Source organism: Phaenicophaeus curvirostris, chromosome 11 (genome assembly GCF_032191515.1).
Source record: "Phaenicophaeus curvirostris isolate KB17595 chromosome 11, BPBGC_Pcur_1.0, whole genome shotgun sequence".
Taxonomy (NCBI): Eukaryota; Metazoa; Chordata; class Aves; order Cuculiformes; family Cuculidae; genus Phaenicophaeus; species Phaenicophaeus curvirostris.
Genome location: NC_091402.1, coordinates 3,574,553 through 3,594,095, shown reverse-complemented (window position 1 = coordinate 3,594,095; position 19,543 = coordinate 3,574,553). Strand labels below are relative to the sequence as shown.

The window sequence follows — 19,543 nt, the reverse complement described above, 5'->3', positions numbered from 1 at the left end:
GTAGCGGTTGGGCGGGACTAACAGGGGGCGTGGCCAATGGCGCCGCGGGGCGCAGTGGGGCGGGGACCGCAAGGGGCGTGACCAGCGGGGGGACGCGCGTAGCGTGGTCAGATAAGGGCGTGGCCAGAGAGGGGCGGGGCGGGTGGCGCGCGGAGCCGGTGAGGGTGGCTGGTGGGGGTGGGGGTGGCTGCGGCCTTAAGAGGCCTTAGAGCAGCTTCCAGTGCTGAGGAGGGAGATGGAGAGAACATTTCGTAACAGAGCCTGTAGCAGTAGGATAAGGGGTGACAGTTTTAAGCTAAAAGAAGTTTAGGGTGGGTATCAGAAAGAAGTGTTTTGCTGCGAGGGTGGGGAGGCCCTGGCCCGGGTTGCCCTCAGAGGCCGTGGCTGCCCCGTCCCTGGAGCTGCTCAAGGCCAGGCTGGATGGGGCTTTGAGGACCCTGGTCTGGGTGAAGCTGTCGCAGCTCCCTGCAGGGGTTGGACTAGGGAACTCCTCAAGATAAGGAGATGGAGCTGTTGGAACGGGTCCAGAGGAGGCTACAGGGATAGTGAGAGGGCTGGAGCACCTCCCATATGAGGACAGGCTGAGAGAGTTGGGGTTGATCAGCCTGGAGAAGAGAAGGCTCCCAGGAAACCTTACAGCAACCTTCCAGTGTCTGAAGGGGCTACAAGAAATCTGAGGAGGAACAAAGACTTGTAGTGGTAGGACAAGGGGCAGTGGGTATAAACTGGAGAGCTTCCCTGGGCAACCTGGGCCAGTGCCTCCACCACCCTCATGAAGAAAGTCTTCCTTATGTCCCGTCTCAATCTGCCCCTCTCCAGTTCATACCCATTCCCCCTCATCCTATCACTCCAAGCCTTTGTAAACAGTCCCTCCCCAGGTTTCTTGTAGCCCCTTCAGGCACTGGAAGGTCGCTGTAAGGTCTCCTGGGAGCCTTCTCTTCCCCAGGCTGAACAACCCCAACTCTCCCAGCCTGTCCTCCTACGGGAGGTGCTCCAGCCCTCAGATCATCCTTGTAGCCTCCTCTGGACCTGTTCCAACAGTGTGTATTAGATGACACATATTTTGTGACTCTTGAGCTTGTGAGAGCCAACTGTTCTTCACATTTTGTAATGTTTTTTATGTTGTTTGAGATTAAATACTTTAACTCCGTAAAAATTTACCTGTATTTGTAATCATGTGGGCTCCGGCTTTGTAATTCCAGACAGTGGGCAGTTATCTTGAAGAGGCCTTCGGCTTTGCTTTAAGCAGGTGAGGCTCTGGCTGTTGAGCAGTGGCACCTGCAGTGCTATGGGATGTGTTCTTTTGTGAAAATTGCTTGCTCTGAATTTTAACCAGAAGAATTCTGTAATAATATACTGTTTAGTAATTCCATCTACAATGAAGAACTTGTTAACTTCAGCATATTTACATCCAGAACTTTCTCATTGAAGTTCAGCAACGTGTGCAAGTTAAAATGTTGGTAGGCGTTAATTTTTTTTTTTTTAATTGTGTTAATGTTCTAAAGATTTTTTGAGCCAAAAGCAAATTAGGGAAGTTACCTGGTTGTTCATTGTCTGCAATAGAGACAACATCGTATCCTTCCTGGGAATGGGGTGGAGACCTTTTAACTCGTTTGCAGAGAGCTGAGACTAGTCCACAGATGTCCTGGCTGTGCCTGACAGCCTCTCTTTTCTATATCTGTATTCTGTGGGAGAAGTAATTAGGCAACAGCATAAAGACAGAAGTGTTCTTTAAGGTAATGGTAAGAATCATGATTAATTAGGAAGCCTCACACCTTAATGATGTGTTGGGTTTTTTTTTTCCTTGGGGAGCCTTACATGCTCATATTTTCCACACTCAGCCGTTTGTCCCTTAAAACTGCATTGGCTGCAGCACTTGGAAGACCCCTGGAGTCTTGAAAACTGATGGCACTGATACCTTGTGTCACTTACGGCCTGTTCTAGCACAAGTTTTGGGTTTGCCTGGTGCTCTGTTTGCCTGGTGTTCTAGCCCAAGCGGCAGAGAAACCGTGCGGTCATGAGGAAGTTGCCCACCAGCAGGGATGGATTTGGGGTCTGAAGGATTTGGGGTCTGAAACTTCTGCAACTGAGGATTCTTATTGAATACTTGTCCTTATGAGCTTGTGGGGCCTAGGCTTGCTCTGAGAAAGTTTTTTGTGTCTCCGTTGTGGATGATCCCTAACTTCTGTTAGGCAGTTGTTCAGAGAAGTGTATGACTTTGTCCTGTATGATATGTTTGCTGCCCATCATGAGTGCTGAATTTGGCTGAATCAGCCAAGTTTCAGTAGAAGCTAGTTATTAAAAAAAAATAAATTGCATTTATGAAGTTTTCCAAGTTAACAGATTTGAGAAGCCGTATGGTACTGGCAGTTCATTCCACATGACTCAGTTGTGGATACTGGCTTCATTGTCATTTGAAATGCTGTATTCATATACATAGCTTAATCATCTTCTGGATGAATGCAATGCAAATTCTCCTTGGCTTAGTTTCTCAAGGGTTTTATCAATCTTACTCACCCACCCGTTTCCCTTGTCTGTGTTTATAGAGAACAAAAGCCAGTTATTGCATGGGTTTTATCTCAGAGCCAGCATGCCAGTTCAGAAACCATGCCAATTAATAGAACAGGTTTCTTAAAGCACAGCTGTTAATCACGATTTCAGACTAAAGAGTGGTTGGGGAAACTATAAGACTTGTTTCCTCCTGGTTTCACAGGCCAGTCCACTAGTTTTAGCTGTCTGTGTGGTTCTTGGAGTTGTTTGTTGGCCACCATAGATGGTAGATGCACCATCAGGAATGCACGCTATGGGGAATGAGTGAAATGCCTGTGAGCAGTGTGTGTGCTTGCTAGTGTTCCTCTCTCATGTTTCAAGTGGAAACCTGCATAATTTGCTGACTTTTTATGCTTCTGAATGAGATGAATTTACAGCACCTGTAAATTTATCAGACATCTTTAAAATGTGTGTTTTCACAGTCCCCACGAGTCTGTTTGAGATCCCCGGATACTTGTCACGACAGTCAGCTATCTAGTGGTAGCATTTCCTTGCCCTGGTACAGGTTGCTGAGGGAGTTGAGGTTCTTCTAAAGTGTGGCAGGCCTTTAAAAATTACGATAAGGAACATCAGTTTCTTAAAGGTTTTTGTGGTCAGCAAGTCTTCTTTTCAGAGCTGATGCATTTAAATTAGGAATCAGTTTTATGTAGTGCAAATTGTCCTTATGTCATTGGGTTTTGCATTTGTTAACTCAGTCTTACTGTATCTCTCTTTGGCTTAGTGATGTTTTAGTGCTGTAAAACACTTCATATCAGCCTAGATATCTTTATCTTAGTAAGGACATATAAGAGATCTGAACATGTTTTTAAAATGTATGTATCTATATGTCTCTGATACAATGTCTCTGTGTGTAAATGTAAATATGCGTATGCACACATATATTCCTGACTATGTATTTGAACACATTCTCTTCCTGAAAAACACCGTAAAAGTCAAAACTATTCTAAGCCTTCCAAGAGGTAGCACACCTGTTGGTGGCAGTGCAAAAATTACTCATGATAAACACAGAGGTTACAGTGTGTGTAGTCCTACAGCTGATTCCATTGTGTGGCAGCACTTCTGTTCCAAGAGTGCTGTATCTATTATTTCTGTTCGTTAAGGAAGTTTGCTTTATTGTTTCTCTACAACTGTGTATTTGGTTTTCAAGGCGTTTTTCCTTTTACTCGCAGTTTTTAAAAGGCTTTTTCCCCCCTTTTGTTTTCATTGTTTAATGTCTTCATTTGAAATGTGATCTCTGCTGCCTTCTGAATTGTGTAAATAGGTGAAGTAGTGGCTGTGAACACTTTCTCCCTTTTCATCATATTTTCTGTTAGTGTTTATGCTGTAACTGCTGCTGCTTCTCCTGTGTGAAATTTGAAATGTCTTCATGTGAGATTCAGAAAATGAAGTCTCCAGTTTTCTTCCTTAGTACAATAAGGATTCCTTCAGCTTTAAACCATTTATCTAGATGTTTTCCAAGTTAAGTCTTACGTGTCATAGCTTTCTTATTCCTGGAGAACTGTTGCTTTGCCCTTATGACTGGAGTAAATCTAGAATATGTCCTACAAACTTTTTGCTGTGTCTAGAAGATGGCACTGAAACACAGCCAGCAAAGCTTCAGCTCAAGTGGACATTCCAGCTTCCCCGAATGTAGATGAGAGTTTTGATCTACATATTAGAAAACACTTTCTCTGTAGACATCATATAAACAAGCTACGAGCAACTTAGATAAGATGTCATAACAATGTGTGAATTAACTTTTGCCTCTTCTGTTGTATCTTTATTCAAAGGTGAAGTGAAAGATATAACTTTTTGCTGTGTTTTTAGGGTGTCCTAATTGAGTAGATGATAGTTAATGAAATCCAGTCATAGCAAGAATACCTAGCAATTACAATGCTCTTCACAATTCCAAACATGAGATTTTCAGATTCTTTTTTGCCATAATTTTATTGTGTTATACTGGAGGAGACAATAAGTGTGGCAGTTGTCACAGTGTCCTGATTCTGTCAGTACTCCCCAAACCTTCCTGCAGTTTATAGCCTTCTGTATTTTCAGCTTTGAATTTCCCTTTGAATTTCCCCTCCTCAAGCAAAAGGTGATACATCTATAGCCCGGGAATTCAGTTGCTGGATTAATAAGACTAGTTTAAAAAACCTACTGATTCTAAGCATAGACTGTAAAAATGGTGTTAGGAAAATACACATTGACTCAATGTGTTTGCAGCTGAACTACAAATATTTTTTTCTCCCCTGACATGTAGCCCTGTTTTTTGTTCTGAGAGCAAGCTGGATTTATTATTACTTTTGCCTTATCACCAGTAGTAAAAAAGCAGCACTAAAATGAACTTGCAGTAATATCTATGCCAACTGTTATCTTTGAATTGCACAGGTGCAGCAGGGATCAGAACACGTGAAATGCTGTTGCCAGAGTGGAATACAGTCCAGATCTTCTGTCCTAGTTGTGCTCGCTCTGGAGGATTTAGACAAATAAGGAGTAAGAAGATCTCACATACGTAGAAGGAGAAAATCTGGTAAGAAAATGCATCTTTTAAAAAAAATGGGTAGAATCGTAACTTTGTTTTAATTTCATACACAGCAAATTCAAGATTTGAGTCACTGAAGAGCAGGTGTAAGACTAAAGAGCAGTTTTGTGTATTACTATTGGTGGCCGTCAATACACCATCCATCTCTGTAAATTCTTTGAGACAGAGGTACAGATATAGTTCAGGTCTCCGTGATTGGTATGAAACACACATTTCCTTCCAGGGCTCCACTACTCCTGCTGCTGCAGTTGCTATGTGAACTCGTCCCACTCTTGAAACCATAGTTAAAAGTTGAAAACAACTTCCCAAACTAGCCTAAAATTCACTTGGATTGTGCAAAGAGTGGGCTTTTTCACCCATGATAATAACAAATCAAATAAACCAACTGTTTTGAATGCAAGCAGGAAAATAGAGAGTAATCGACTCTATTCTTTCCTCTAGGAATTCATGTTGGTTTGGCTAAGCCTCTGCCCTGGGATTCTCGCTGGTAGCTCTTTGCCTGTTAAGCAGAGCCTGTCCAACAAGGTTGGTGAGGCTTCCTTGGATGAAGGGGTCTGTTTGTGTTGGTCATGAGGCAAGGCAAGCTTAGACTCGGTGTGTCTTGACATGGTTCCTGCAGCAGTGGCTGCTCAGCCAGCACTTCCGTAAGACTCAAAGTTCCTTGGCTGAAAGTCGCTGTAAGTGTAAAGCTGTAGTTTGTAACATGAATGTATTGTTTTCCCTCCCAAGACTCTTAAAAGTGCATTGACCTGAAGCTGCTAACTGCTCTAGTAAAAACTGCTCAGCATCTCTGCCCCAAGAAGCTGCTTGAGAAAAATCATACTGTGTATTTTTATGCAAAATAGAATAACAGATCACAATTTCAAAATCTGAAATAGGTCTAAACCCCTTTCTCTTGCTTTATTGAAGATAGCTAACAGATTGCTCAGCTGTTAAACTTTAGTTTCTGTATCAGTTGTTGCTGAGGTTTTATTCTTTCTTGAAACTACCTCAAAGATGTGTCTTAGACTTTCAGGAGCAGGAGAGGAACGGTGGGGAAACCCCCCATGAAGTGCTGTTTGTTTTGATTTCATTATTTTCTTTCAGTTACTTATTTCACAGGGTTTTATCTTCTTTATTTTATTGCACTTTGATAGGATGAAACCACAGTACCAAAGCAGTTACTCAAATTTTAATGTAAATTAAAATTCCTCATGACTCAGAAGAACAGAAGAAAGAAAACCTGTGTCAAGTTTTATTGTGAAGATTGAACTGTGTTTTTGGAAGTTGTAGCAGCAGAAAACATATGGGATGTCTAAAAATGATTAATCACAGGGAAGGAAGTAAATGGAGATTGTTTTGCCCAGTGTCCAAAAGCACAGCAGCTTTAGGTTTCTGTTGATAGAAAACAATTCTCAATTTGCGACATCTGACACTTAGTGACAGAAAACCCGTGTCAAGACTCTGGAAAGCGCTACCAGTAATTGGTAGCTTGTTTGGAAAATCTCTCTGTCACAGCCGGTTACTGAGGCCTCGGTAGGAAGGTGACAAGCTTCAGAGTTTTTCTCAATGGCAGTTTCCAGCAGCCACTAGGTGACAATGTTGGTCCAGTTTCAGAGCTGTCTGTCTGACAAAGCTGTGACTAAAGCTAAACCAATCCCCTCAGGGTCTCTGAGGTTCTTTTATGCGTAATTTGTGTTCTTTTATGGACTGCAGTTGCCTCTTCCCTTCAGGCTGTAATTGCTGCTATTTTAGTTTTAGTCTTTCTGATAACTCAGCTTTTGGTAAGTGTATCTGAATGAGTTGCCAGTTCTTGCAGTTAGTTGTCTTGCAAGCTCGGGTTAGTCCAACATCCTCTTGTGTCCAAGTGCTTTACTGTCTTGAAGTCAACCTTTTATGATGTGGCGATAGCCATGTTCTTCCACTATTTGGTCCTCTTACCGATAAGAGTGGGTTGCACATGGAGGTGTTATACAGCTGTGCCAAGTTCTGTAGCTCTTCTCTGTGATCATAAGAGGCAACATATGAATCCTAGCCAAAAAAAAATAAAAAAAAATTAATCAATCACAAAACCCTTCTGACCCCTAAAGAGGAGACAAAAATAAGTGATTCAAGGAGGAAGAGGGAGCCTGTGATCCATCCCTGCTGATACTTCCTTACCTACAGGTCAAGGCCATTTAAGAAAGGGCTTTGCATTATTTTCTTTTCCCAAGATTAAGATGAATGTTCTGGATTTCCTTAGTGGTATTTCTTAATGCTCTTCAGAGGGAAGAGGCCTCGATGCACTTTCCCCAGAGAAAGTACTTGTTTAAAACAGTGCCATTCAGCTTTAATAATTCTGGGTTGTTGAAAGACTGGATGCTTCTTGGTCAAACAAGAAAGTCACAATTAAAGCCAAGTGAAATCTGAATGAACCTCTGCCAGGTACCTAAGATACAATTTGCCTAAAATGAATGTGCCATTTGTGCCTCCTAAAGTGACATCAGTGCTGCTGCCCATGGGCCGTCGTTTGGATAAACTGAGACTGTGCAGCCAGGGAAGGCGTTCCGAGAGGGCACATCAGGGAGCAAATTGCCCCAGGAAGGAGTTCAGTATAAATAGCAGCCATGTGGCCATTATGCAACGAAAGCAAGTTGTTGTCACACACCCATTATTGAGCGTCATCTAAATTTAATTGGAGTCAATGTAATAGTGAAGTATTGACATGGCTTCTAGCAACAGGCTCTAAACACTTTTGAAAGCTGTTTTGTGTAGTGCTCTGAAGAGAAAAAGCATTAAGATAAACTGTGTTACTAAGATGAACTTAGTATTGCTAAGCATTATGATGAACTTAGCCCTATCAAAGGACTCATTAGATAGGAATTCTTAATGTTTCAGTGTGGTCATTTCACCTGTTGGCAGGTGGAAGTGTAATCATGTAATTCAAGTATGAATCCTAACATACACATGTGTGGACCTTTAGAGTTCAAGAAAAATAGTAGCTTTGTGAGGCCCCAAATTCTATTTTAATAGTTCCCCAAACAGTGCATTTACACATAAAACCACTATGAGAATGTATGTGTGTTGGCTAATTAGTTTGTCACACTTGTATTCATTAAAAGGCTTGTCTCACTGCCACCCTACATGTGTTTTGTGTGTTTGATTGGTATTTAGTTCCTCCAGTATATGTGTACTAATTCAATAATCAAATAAATCTCCTATTCAGCCAAGGGAATCCCTATATGTTACCAGTCCTGTTGGGCTGTGAATAGTCTTGGTCTTTGCTGCTTAGAACTCTTTATTGGATGAGTTGGTCTAGCAGCTGCCAATGCAGCTCCATGTCTGGTCAGCGCAAGCAGTAGCTGTGCCCCTGTGATGGAAGGTTACTGTCATTATGTGATATAAATCTTATGAGTCAGCTGGGGTTTAACTTAACAGAAAAAATATTTTCCTTTGTATTATTCATTTTCTGTGTACTTAAATACTTTGAACTGGAAGTGAGGCCTGGACACCAAATCTGAATCCTTTTATGCTGGTAAATCCAGTGCCAGCTTGTTAACTTTGCAATGTGTTTTATTACTAAGAACAAAGCTGTATTTAGCCCTTAGTATGAATTTAGTGTGAACTCAGTTTCTTAGGCTGCCAAACAAAGCTTACAGTCACGGCTCTCTCAGATTAGGTATGAATGTGAGACCAGGGAGGTACATTACTGCAACTTCAGAACTGCTTCTAACAGTTCCTTATGTTGAAGAGAAGACCCTCAGAGCAGTAAAATGCAATCTCACAGAGCTACCCACTCAGCGTGTGAGCTACTCAAGGGTGGGAGAGTAAACTGTTTTCAGATTGCTTCCTCCTTACTTCGTGGGGGAAAAAAGAGGCGTCGGGTGCACTCTAAATCTCATTCATTTAACCTTCATCTGCAGAATGTGGGATTTCAAACACATGAGAAATGCATATTCTCAAAATACCAGCATCCTTAAAACGTAGTGGGGGAAAAAAATCAAGCCAATTCAATGAATCCACAGCCTGTGGAATGTATTTTTTACTTTAAATACTTTTCTATAAATAAGCGTCACTTGAAAACTTACATCACAGGCATGCACTTGCTCTTCTCTTTCATGAGCAGATGTTTGTGCCAAGGCAGAAAGACATGAGCTGGCTCCATTCTCAAAGCCACGTAGTTCTAAACACTGTTGTGGTGCTGAGCCCAGAATAATCAGCCCTTCCTGTCGGGGTTGCCCGTAGCAATGCTGCTGCCCGTTGTCCAGCCAGCTGTCCTCTGTTTGCAGGGGAAATAGCACTGTTCCCTCTGCTTGCTTTCCTCCCATCACCCTGGGTGCTCTGTCCTTTATGCAGTTCCACCCCAGGTTCTGCTGCTCTTGCTGTGGCTTCTGAGGGCACCAGTGACCTGACCAGGCTCCTGCTGAGGGAATTGGGCTAATGTTTTCCTTCTTGTATTCTTGCAGGTTTTTTTTTCCTTGTTGCTTGCAATCTTGTCAATTAACAGAAATGCTTAAATTCTTCAAGTCCTAGTCTACCTCTGGTGAAGCAAACAGTATTTGTAGCTGACTTTAGAAAGCGGGTCCAGAGTGGCTGCAGCCAGAGGAATGGTGTCAGTGATGCAAAGCCAAACTGCATAATAATATTACAGTTTGACTCTGCTAATGCACGGAAGCTGTTGGTTGTGTTTGACAGAGCACTTATGCCTCTCAGCCTGCTTTGTGCTGAGACATGGTAATTTTCAGTGAATGAGCTTTTTTCTGTTTTATGTAGTTCCAAAGCTGATTGTTAGCACATTAATCATCATAATTAACTTCCAGGCCCTTTAGCACAATGGAGAATAGCTTTGCCTGGTGCGTGTTTAAGCCTCATGTGAAGGTTGTGCACAGTAATCCAAATGAAACCTGTAAACACTACAGAGGGAATGTCCCCCCAAGGTCATTCCATTGGGCTTTCAGGATCGCCCCAGTCTGAGTGATTCAAGTGACTATGAAGTACTTGACTATTAATGCATTAAAACCAGAGGAGGTTTTACAAGATCTCAAATGCTGGACTTGAACGCTGTGGATGGACGCTTCAGCAAAAAGGTGGATAACACACTTACTCCCAGACTAGCAGTGTTGTCCTGTGGTGGACTGGAATGGTTGTCTTTTCCTTTGCTTCATCTAGATGACCCGTTGGTGCCACAAGGCATGGTTCTGAGTTTTGTGATGGAGTTTTTGCTCCATCACCCTCATAATATGCTGGCATAAAATAATTGCATTATCATATATGAAACAGTATTTGTTTATTGCTCATATGTTTACTTATAATGGTGTTGATCAGCAGTGGATATAATTACATCCAAGTTGGGAGTGAGGGGTTAGAGGGTTGTTTTAGTCTGTTACATCACAGATCGATGCAAACTATTCTGTTACCTGCCCAGAGCTCCTCTTTGCTGCTGGATCACAGGGAACCTGAGTCATATAAACAAAAGTGCAACTTAAAGGAGTTGTATTAGTGGATACTCTGGTAGTCTGTGATTAAATTTAGTGCTCAAAGATGATTGTAAATATATGAAAATGGAAAAAGAACAAATAGACACATTTTTACCTTTGTTTAAGAATGAAATAATTGTCTCATCGAGCAGTGATATCATTAGAAAAGATGTTCTATTCTGGTTTTAGAACCTATGCAATGAAATAACCTATTCTGAAATCTTCTGAAATGCTTTCTTTGCCAGATTTTGAAAGAGTAGGGAGTTTGAAATAAGGCTACAGTGCAGCCTGGTTTTCTTGTCTAGCTTTACCATGCATAACTGCCAACAGCTTTAGGACACACCTAAAGAGAAGAGGCTTCTCCTTCTGGAGTGGATGATGGAGCAGGCACTGAAGGATGTTAATCCGCTCCGTCCAAGAGTATTTGTGACTCATTGCTTTGGTGACAGTCTTTGTGGTAGAAAATAAACAGTAAGGGCAAAAAGGGAATGAGAACAATTCCAGCCACTGAACAGGGTCTAAGTGTTAGTTTCTTCAGAACCACCTGTAAGTCAGAAGGGATAGTGTTACTCACGGGAGTGGTTGAAGTATACCTGTTAATCCAACCACATACTGAATGTTACGTGTCACGTGCTCAGAGCGCGTTACCAGCAATCCAGTACTGCAGCGTAAGGAGAACCCAACAGCCTAGTTACTTCTGTTGCACACATAGACCTTGGATATGCTCCAGTTCTTTTTTTCTTTCATATTTCTTCGGGGGGCCATGTAAGATGCATGTGCTGGTGGAAGTACCTAGGGAGCTTGCTGTATTCAGAGGACAGATTGTCATTTTAAAATAAACAAATAAATTTTAACTAAAGCCAGTGATTTTCACCTCTGTTTTATGCTGGCATCCTATATTGTGTGACTTTTAAAGAGGGTCCCAGGTGTTTGTAGCCACCATTTACCACACTCGAAATTCAAGCACTAGGCACTTGCATTAGTGGGAGTTATCCTGCTGTTCTAAAGGTTTGGTTTTTTTTCCTGGTTGATTTATTGAATTAATGGAAAAGTGAAAAATAAATCCAAACACATTAGAGAGCAGCTGCCAGAAGGAGAAACACAAATGCATGGCAATGACTGTCATGGTTGCAAGATGCTGTGACATCAGTTTTGGCGTAACTGGGAAACACAGAAGTCAAATGTGGTGGGACCTGTTGGAATAATGCGTTGGTGTAGTCCAACTGTGAATGGGCATTGTGTGTTGTAGAACAGGAGGAGTTTGCTGGCGGTTAGGTGTGGGATGGAATGGTGAGGTCACAGCAAAGTGCCCTGTTTCTAAGCCTCCCTTTAGCTCTGTTCATATAAGCATTGGTAGCTATTTTCTAAATAAAATACATTTCTTAGTGTCAAATGGAGTGAGGGAACAGGAAACTTCTCTGATGCAGGAACTCAAACAGCAGATCTGGGATAAACTCTGGTGTATATCCTAGACAGAAAGGAAGCATTAAACTCAACAGAAACTGTTTAGATTGAGCAATGTTTTTTACTAAAATGTTAAGAAGACCTGGAGCGTTTCAAGAGAAAAGGTGATTCACCTACAATTCTACTTAGTAGAGGTAGCTTGCAAGTATGTTCCACATTAATTGAATAGCAGTTTACACAGAGCTGCAGTTTACACAAGTCTACGCAGTGTCTTAGGGTGAACTGTTTAAATGTAATTTTTTGTTCTTGCTCAATAATTCTGAGTGTGATTACTTGACTTGCTAAATACTGAGCCAAAACTTGTAACTTTTTAGTTGCAATGATCCCAGCAGCTCTACCTGTTACCAAAGAAGGTGAAAACAAATACCTTCGCTGGTTTGCATTCCTGCAGGAGTGGTGTAGTAGCACTTCTGGGATCTTTACATAAAAACTCCTTTGGGGATGCTTTCTGCCTATTTCCTTTCGATAGCTGATGGATTTTCCTGTCTTTGTGTGTTGTTAGCAGCTGCAGTGTTGTTTGTGCCGTGTGATGGAGTGTGTGGCTGAAGCACCACACAGTGGCCTGCCCTGATAAACAGTTGAATGTTGCTGTTGAGCCTTCCGTTAGCAGCTCCTGCTTCCCCCTTTCCGAGGTTTTTGACAGATAACAGCCAAATAGGTCAGAAGTGATAAATATAGTGCTGGTTTAGTGGAATGGGAACTACTGCTACAGAAGAGATTCCCTCCTCTTTTCTCTCAAGAGGTCAGAAAACATGTTCTCTCAAATAGGTTTGGTTTTTTTTTTGCATTCTGTGCATCTTATTTAATGTGCTGGTTGGTGTAAGCAGAAGTGTTTGCTAATTGCTCTTTCTTTTTGTACAATTAAAGCTATGCATTAAAGCAGTTCACTGACGTGTATCTAGCTTTACAGGCTCAAAAGAGAGTGAGAAGTTTTCAGGGTTAATGATTTATTTTATTTTGGGGAAACAAGAATTATCGTTTAGGAAACTCTTCATGAAAGACTGCAGAGCACATTTCTTCTGTAATATTCTACATTAATACCACATGAAGATTGCCTTTTAAAACCTAGAAAAGCTCAGTGCAGAGAAAATATTCTCAAATTCTCCAAATGCATACAGCAGTGTGCACCAATGTGCTTCTTTGAAGTTCTCTCCTGCAGAGGTTATTGACGTGGAATAGCATTTAATAATGCCAGAGGAATTCTGAATGGTTGTGCTTACCTGGTGGGGATGTACACAGCAATCTGTAGACATGGTTTTACTCTGCTCTGTCCTGGAGCACAGTGCAACCTTGCTGAGCCGTGCTGGGTCTGGGTGGCACAGTTCACAGCCTGCAGCGGGGATGCGGCACTTCGAGTACTCACGGTGAAGAGCGTGCTGTGCAGTTGGAGAAGGTAGCGTAGAATACTCCTGCTGCTGTGGAGTGTGGGAGGGCGGCCCAGTCAGCAGAGGCCACATTCCTCAGGGCTGTTGCTGGTGCTCGCTGAGGCTGTCCCTGTGACCCGCTGCCATTGTGGTCTCTTTTTCATGACCTGTCCCACCATCAATTCTGCAGGTGACCAAAGTGAAGCGAACAGCTGTAATGTTTTAGGTGTCACATAGAGTTCTGTTGAAATAGTTCTCATTTCAGGTAGCACCCACCAGTTTAAAGAAATGCCTAATGTTCGTTAATCTCTAGGGTTCACCATGCTGTTTCATGAGCTGTTTCTGCCTTTCATTATTCTCACTGCTAGATTTTCAGCCCTGTTTCTAGCCTGATGTTCTAATCTCCCCTCCTAACCCTTTGATAACAATTTTCTGTTTATATAGATGTGTACATACTGTGATCGTCATTCATGAAATTCCTCTTTATCAAATTGAATTGCTTAAGCTCCTTTTAAGATATATTTTTCAATCCTTTATTTACATTACAGTTGTTCTTCTGATTCTTCAGCAGCTGTTTCTTCTTGACTTGTAGACGTTGTTAGCAAGTTATTGTAGCATAGCTAATCATGGAAGTAAATAAATCTTTCTATCCCAGGTTCTATAGACCCTGTTGCAACAAGAAAAGATTACCCTACCCCTTTGCTGCAATGTCATGCAAGGGAGATCAATATTACTGGAGTATTTGCCTTCTCCAAATTAAGTCCTCAACCCACCTTTTGCTTCTAGATGTGCATTCTAGCTTTTGATTTCCTGGCACTCCAGGTAACCCACCACTCTTTGCATTTATGAGTTCCCTCTTGTTACCCACTGTGCGTCATTTGCAGACTTTAATATTGCAAGGGGCATGTTGTCTCCCAGATCATTAATTATTTTACAGCACAGGGGAAACATCTGATTCTATTCCTTTCCTTTTCTCACTCTAAAGCCCCATGCTACACTTTGTTACTGAGTTGTGTAACCCTCTACCCATGGTGTGTGTGCTTTCCCCAAGAGGTTGCTTTTCAGAGGTTCTCTCAGCAGTTCCACTGCACGTGTGTCACGGAGAGTGGCAGGTGACTCGTCCTGAGCTGGCATCAGCTGGCGTTGCTTTAGGCTCATGCCTAGAGGTGATGCCTCAGATTGGCCTTTCTCTGCTAGCACAGGAGAAATCGGAGCAGCAGTGAAGGTGCATTCCTGACAGCAGCACGGCTCTTGTAAAGCTGTCTGAGAAAGCTGCCAGCAATGGCAGTTGGACTCCATAATGCTACAGTGCTTTGACAGGGGCAAGAGAGACGACTGAACATGAGCCAGCAGTGTGGCCAAGACCAACAGCATCTTGGCTTGTATCAGAAATGGCGTGGCCAGCAGGACCAGGGAAGGGATTGTCCCCATGTACTTGGCACTGGTGAGGTTGCTTCTTGAATCCTGGGTTCAGGTTTGGGCCTGTCAGTACAAGAAAGACATTGAGGTCCTGGAGTGTGTCCGGAGAAGAGCAGCGGAGCTGGGGAAGGATCTGGAGAACAAGTCTTGCGAGGAGTGGCTGGAGGAACTGGGGTTCTTTGGTGTTGAGAAGAGGAGGCTGAGGGGAGACCTTAGTGCTCTCTACAACTGCCTGAAAGGAGGATGCAGAGAGGTGGATGTTGGTCTCTCCTCCCAAGTGGTGGGTGATAGGATCAGAGGGAAGGGCCTCAAGCTGCTCCAGAGGAGGTTCAGATTGGACATTAGGAAAAACTTCTTCACTGAAAGGGTTCTCAGGCACTGGAGCGGCTGCCCAGGGAGGTGGTTGAGTCCCCATCCCTGGAGATGTTTAAAAGATGAGTAGATGAAGTGCTTAGGAAAATGATTTGCAGTGGACCGCTACGGTTGGACTTGATATCAAAGGTCTTTTCCAACCTAGGGATTCTGTGATTCTATGAAATATCCTTGCCAGATACTGCTGTCTTTATTTTGAGTGTCTGTGGCTAGGAATGAGCCTCATCTTATAGAAGTGACAGCACATGGTAACTGCAAAGGCACCTCTCAGCAGGAGGCTCTCCAGCAGCTTTGCTAGGGCTATTGCAGGCTTTGCCAAGGAGCCCCGCGTGTATGACAAGGTGCTAGGCAAAGAGCTGAGCAGTCTTTTTAGTGCCTTCAGCAGATAACCTCCAATACCTAGCAGGTTTGGGGCTAGGAACAGCATTTGCAAATGGTGGCTGAAATTGAGCTGCCAGCAGTGGTATGAATTCTGTATGACCTTCAGAGTTCTCCCACCTAACCTGCCTGACTTCGCCAGCCTAAGTTTGGAAGGAGTCCCAGCATGAATTACAATGCTTGGAGTCCCGTGAATAATCAGGTTAAGGAGAAAACAATGTGCTTGCGTCACCATGATTCTTATGTGATGGGGGCACAACAAGAGTGTATGCACTTCCAAGCTGTTGCTAAAATCAGTGTAACAGATGTCGGTAGTGAAACTGGAAGGCAAGCTCTGGCAATTTCTTAGGATTTTAATCAGCAATGTGCAGAGTCATGAAAGAGATTGAACTTGGGTGAGTAGGAATGTTCAATAAGCATCCATTATTTCAGTTTCACATAGAATGTTTTTTTTATTGTTCACTCTAGAGGAAATTCAACAGTAGTTAAAAATATTTTTACTGATTATATTCTTGTTACCAGTCCATTTTCAAATGTATTCAATAAAGGATCCATTCACTGGCTGGCCTGTATAACCCTGATGGATTTGGTGGCAGGAAACTCCTGACCCTGAAGAAGAGAGGGTTGAATTTGTTTGCACACAGGAATGGTCCTAGCAAGCCCATTGGGACACTGCAGGGGGTTAGCGGGTTGCAGACTGAGACAGCTTCTGAGTGAGAAAAAAATTGCTCAACGAGTACATTGATGTCCATCTCCATATATTAAAGTGTGTAGGATTTGGGGATGTAAATCTTGTTGCTTTAAGAGCTGAGAATTAAGTGGAAAAAAGCTAAATTGAATTATTTTTAAAAAAAAATCTAGAAACTGCTATTCATTAGAGTAGGCGGCAGCAGCAGAATGAAACCTGCCTGTCCAATACATCCCCAAACGTATTTTTGAAAGGATGTTAAATCCAATTTGCCTGTTTGAGAACCCGGACTTTGAGCCCTGGGATCTGTTGCAGCAAGTTCAATGATGCCCATGCTTTTTTTTTTTGGTGGCAGAATAGTTGGATGTTTCTGTGGAAGCTGGTGGTAGTGAACAGCTCATTGTACTCTGTGGCTTTTGGAGGTGTGACTCCCCAGGTCAGCCCCTGGAGTCGTATCACCTCAGGTTTATTTGGCAGACCAGCTTTTTTGAGAATTTCAGAGCCCATGCCACTAAAGTAAGTGTAATTATTGCCCCAGCAATTAAAATGAGGTCTCGCCAAAAGAACTCGAGACACTTGATGGGGAGAAGCCTCTTGCAAATCCCCAGCTCATTCCCAGTCAGCTGCCTCAGGGGCTTCATCCTCAAGGGGGCTGGGGTTGTGCAGCTGATGTTTGCGAGAGAGGGTGCAGAGACATCTTCTAACCAGAGCTTTAGATACAGAATGTGACAGTCACAGTTCCAAGGATTGTCAAATATTTTCACTTCCTCCAGGCCGTGCAGGCTGTCCAGGGTGCCGGCAGGAACTGAGGTCAGGCTGTTGTTCTGCAGGTAAAGCCTCTTTGTGTCCGCAGGCAGGGCAGGCACCTCCGTCAGCTTCCTTGAGCTGCAGTCAATCTGCAAACCCTTCATTTCTCCCAGGGACTTGCAACTGCAGGAGGGAGGACAGGCTTCGGTTTGGCTCGTGTGGAACAGCAGTGACATGGTGAATCCCACAACAGTGATGAATTCTGTCTTGTTCATGCTTCGACTGCCCTGGGAATAATAATCTGATAAGTGTGATTCATTAGCATGCTTCTAAATGCAAAACTACAGTTCAGCTACTTCTTTCTTAGGGTTACTTGTGAGGTTTAGGTTTTTGGAAGAAAACCTTTAGCTTTCCATATTTCCCACAGAGCCACTCTTCCTGACATTAACTAGCATAAATACAACTGAGGGAAAGCTCAGGGCTTACATTTTGTCTCTAGTTCATTGCTTTTTCCTTCATAATTGTACAAAATACATTATTGTTCAAACTTGTGGAACAGAGTATCACCAGGAGACAATGGTAAATATGAAGTTTGTTTAGACAAAGGTTTTGTTTCCATTTCTACACCTTCTTATGTCTGCTGTTAAAATTGTGCATTGAAGTCAGTTTTCAAAATTGAGCTTAAGAGATTGAGTAATTGTAAATTTCTAAACATCTTCTTTCTGAGAGTAAAAAGATTGTAATGAGGAAGAACTTATTTTTATGTGGTAAGAAGTTCTTTTTTGCTGCCCTGTAATGTCGTGCCTCTCTGAGAACATGCTGATTTTGGGTGAATAGAGCATGGGAAGTTTTGCGTATCTGGTACTGCTTGTCTTTTAGGGATTAAATAACCATGCTTTGGGCTAGCAGGTAATTATTCCTTTTGCTCTGTTGTTCTCACTTCTGTAGAGTGGCTCCCACTAGACTTCCATATCAGTCCCTCCTATTTGGCAGTTTAAACCCTATAAAGCTATTACCTTCCTGTATTTCCTACTACTTCTGGCATTTAAAAATATATAGCTAGCCTTGGGACTGGATTGGAATTAGAAATACAAACTCCCTTGCTCACGCTGGGGAATTTCCGGTCTTGAAAATATCTTTCTTTTATAATTACATGCCATAATTTAAATGTATTTTCTCCCCCCCAATTAATTTGCAATATATAAGTACTGAAGAAAAACTATCTGACTGCACATTGCCCTGGGTACTCGGTAGAGAATGACAGGCACTGTAAATAGTGTTGGGTTTTATACACGGTGAAATTAAAGGGAATTCCTTTTATAACTGAAGAAAGGGAAATCAGTTGTAAAGCTCTGCTTGCAAGCCAGCATTATAAACGCATTGAGTATGGTTTAAAATTAGACTGCACAAAGCCTGAGAAATGTAAAAGCTGGGTATATGTGATTTTTAAGGATGTGGTTCAGTGGTGGAGTTGGCAGTGTGAGGTTTACAGTTGCACTTGGTGATCTTAAAGGTCTCTTCCAACCTAAGCGATTCTATGATTCTGTGAAATAGCAAGGAGGTAGAACAGCCCCGTTAACAACAACAAATACAGAGTAAGAGAGGTTTTTACATACTAAGGCAATAAGGAGCTGAAATGATAACATCAAATGGAATTAGAAATACCCTAAATCTTCAAAATAATGTTTTCAAGGGTAGGGATAATTTATAACTCGAGAAACCCCATATATTCCTTTTAAAAACTTAAAATAAGATCAGAGTTGTTTTTTTTCCAGGAAGCTTCATTTAATAAAGACTGAAATGGTAGGAAAAAAATGGATTGATTGTGTTTTAAATTAATCTGCTTCAGTTTTCTTACAATCTCTGTGTAACTAGCTTTTCAAAATAAAGTAAAACAGCACGAGATTCCCAATCTAAATGCTGCATTCCTATGTTTTAGATTGGATTAGTGCTACATAAAATTACAAACTTCATCACAGAGAGCCAGAACATTAATCTTAACAGCCACCTAGGTATTTGTTAGCAAGTCATTAGTCTGAAGAGCGCTGGGCTGACTCGAGATATTTACCTGTTATTGTTCAAGATATCTGCTAGAGCTGGTTTTGTCCAAGTAAGTGAAAGGACAGACTGTTACATATGGCACAAAAAGTTAAGCAATAGCTGCAGAAAGGATGATGTCTTCTGAATTGATCTATACACATTAAGAGATTCCAGATCAAACAAAAGGACTGCAGCAAAAATAAAGAGCTAGTGAGATGCCTGTCTGACACTTACCCGTAATTGTTCCCGCTCAGTTCCTTTCCCTCTGCTTGGTGATGAGTTGGAGGATGCAGAGCAACTGGAGCTGACTTTTTAGAGAGTCAGTAAGGAAATGTGTTGAAAAAGATGAGCTGTTTCCAGTGCGTCGTAGGAAACCATTCCCGTCGGAGGGTGCTATATATGGTTGCTGCGTCAGGGTGTGTAGTGCTTGGGGCATTTCGTATTCTCTGCAGACAAGAGGAAATGATTTTGAATTTTTTTTATTGGAAATACATTTTTCCCATTAAACCTGACAACACCTTGAAACCCTAAAGTGAAATCTGAAATCTAGTGAGTTTTCCCCTCA

At 42.2% G+C, this 19,543-nt stretch overlaps 2 protein-coding genes across 5 annotated transcripts in view; one reads left to right on the top strand and one right to left on the bottom strand.

Moving 5' to 3' along the window:
- Nucleotides 1-1,213: 1,213 nt before the first annotated feature.
- Nucleotides 1,214-19,543, top strand: part of CFAP92 (cilia and flagella associated protein 92 (putative)) — a 117,621-nt gene continuing 99,291 nt past the window's right edge. Inside the window, exons 1-2 of the mRNA XM_069866127.1 lie at nt 1,214-1,249; nt 4,918-5,059. The gene's annotated coding sequence lies outside the window, so the exon portion shown is untranslated. The remainder of the gene's footprint in view (nt 1,250-4,917; nt 5,060-19,543) is intronic.
- GP9 (glycoprotein IX platelet) lies at nt 16,549-19,295 on the bottom strand. Of its 4 annotated transcripts, none has more exons than XM_069865614.1 (2): nt 19,213-19,295; nt 16,549-17,239 (listed from the first exon to the last, which is right to left on the bottom strand). In XM_069865614.1, exon 2 carries the CDS (start codon nt 17,211-17,213, stop codon nt 16,647-16,649), a length of 567 nt encoding a protein of 188 aa, XP_069721715.1. In that variant the 5' UTR covers nt 17,214-17,239; nt 19,213-19,295; the 3' UTR covers nt 16,549-16,646. The 4 variants fall into 4 exon arrangements, with proteins under 4 accessions (XP_069721715.1, XP_069721716.1, XP_069721718.1 ...); XM_069865615.1 differs by having other exon boundaries at nt 16,549-17,225; nt 19,213-19,284; XM_069865617.1 differs by having other exon boundaries at nt 16,549-17,220; nt 19,213-19,271.

Excerpts from the sequence above, each read along its gene's own strand:
- GP9 (XM_069865614.1), bottom strand. The coding sequence starts at position 17,213 with ATGAACAAGACAGAATTCATCACTGTTGTGGGATTCACCATGTCACTG.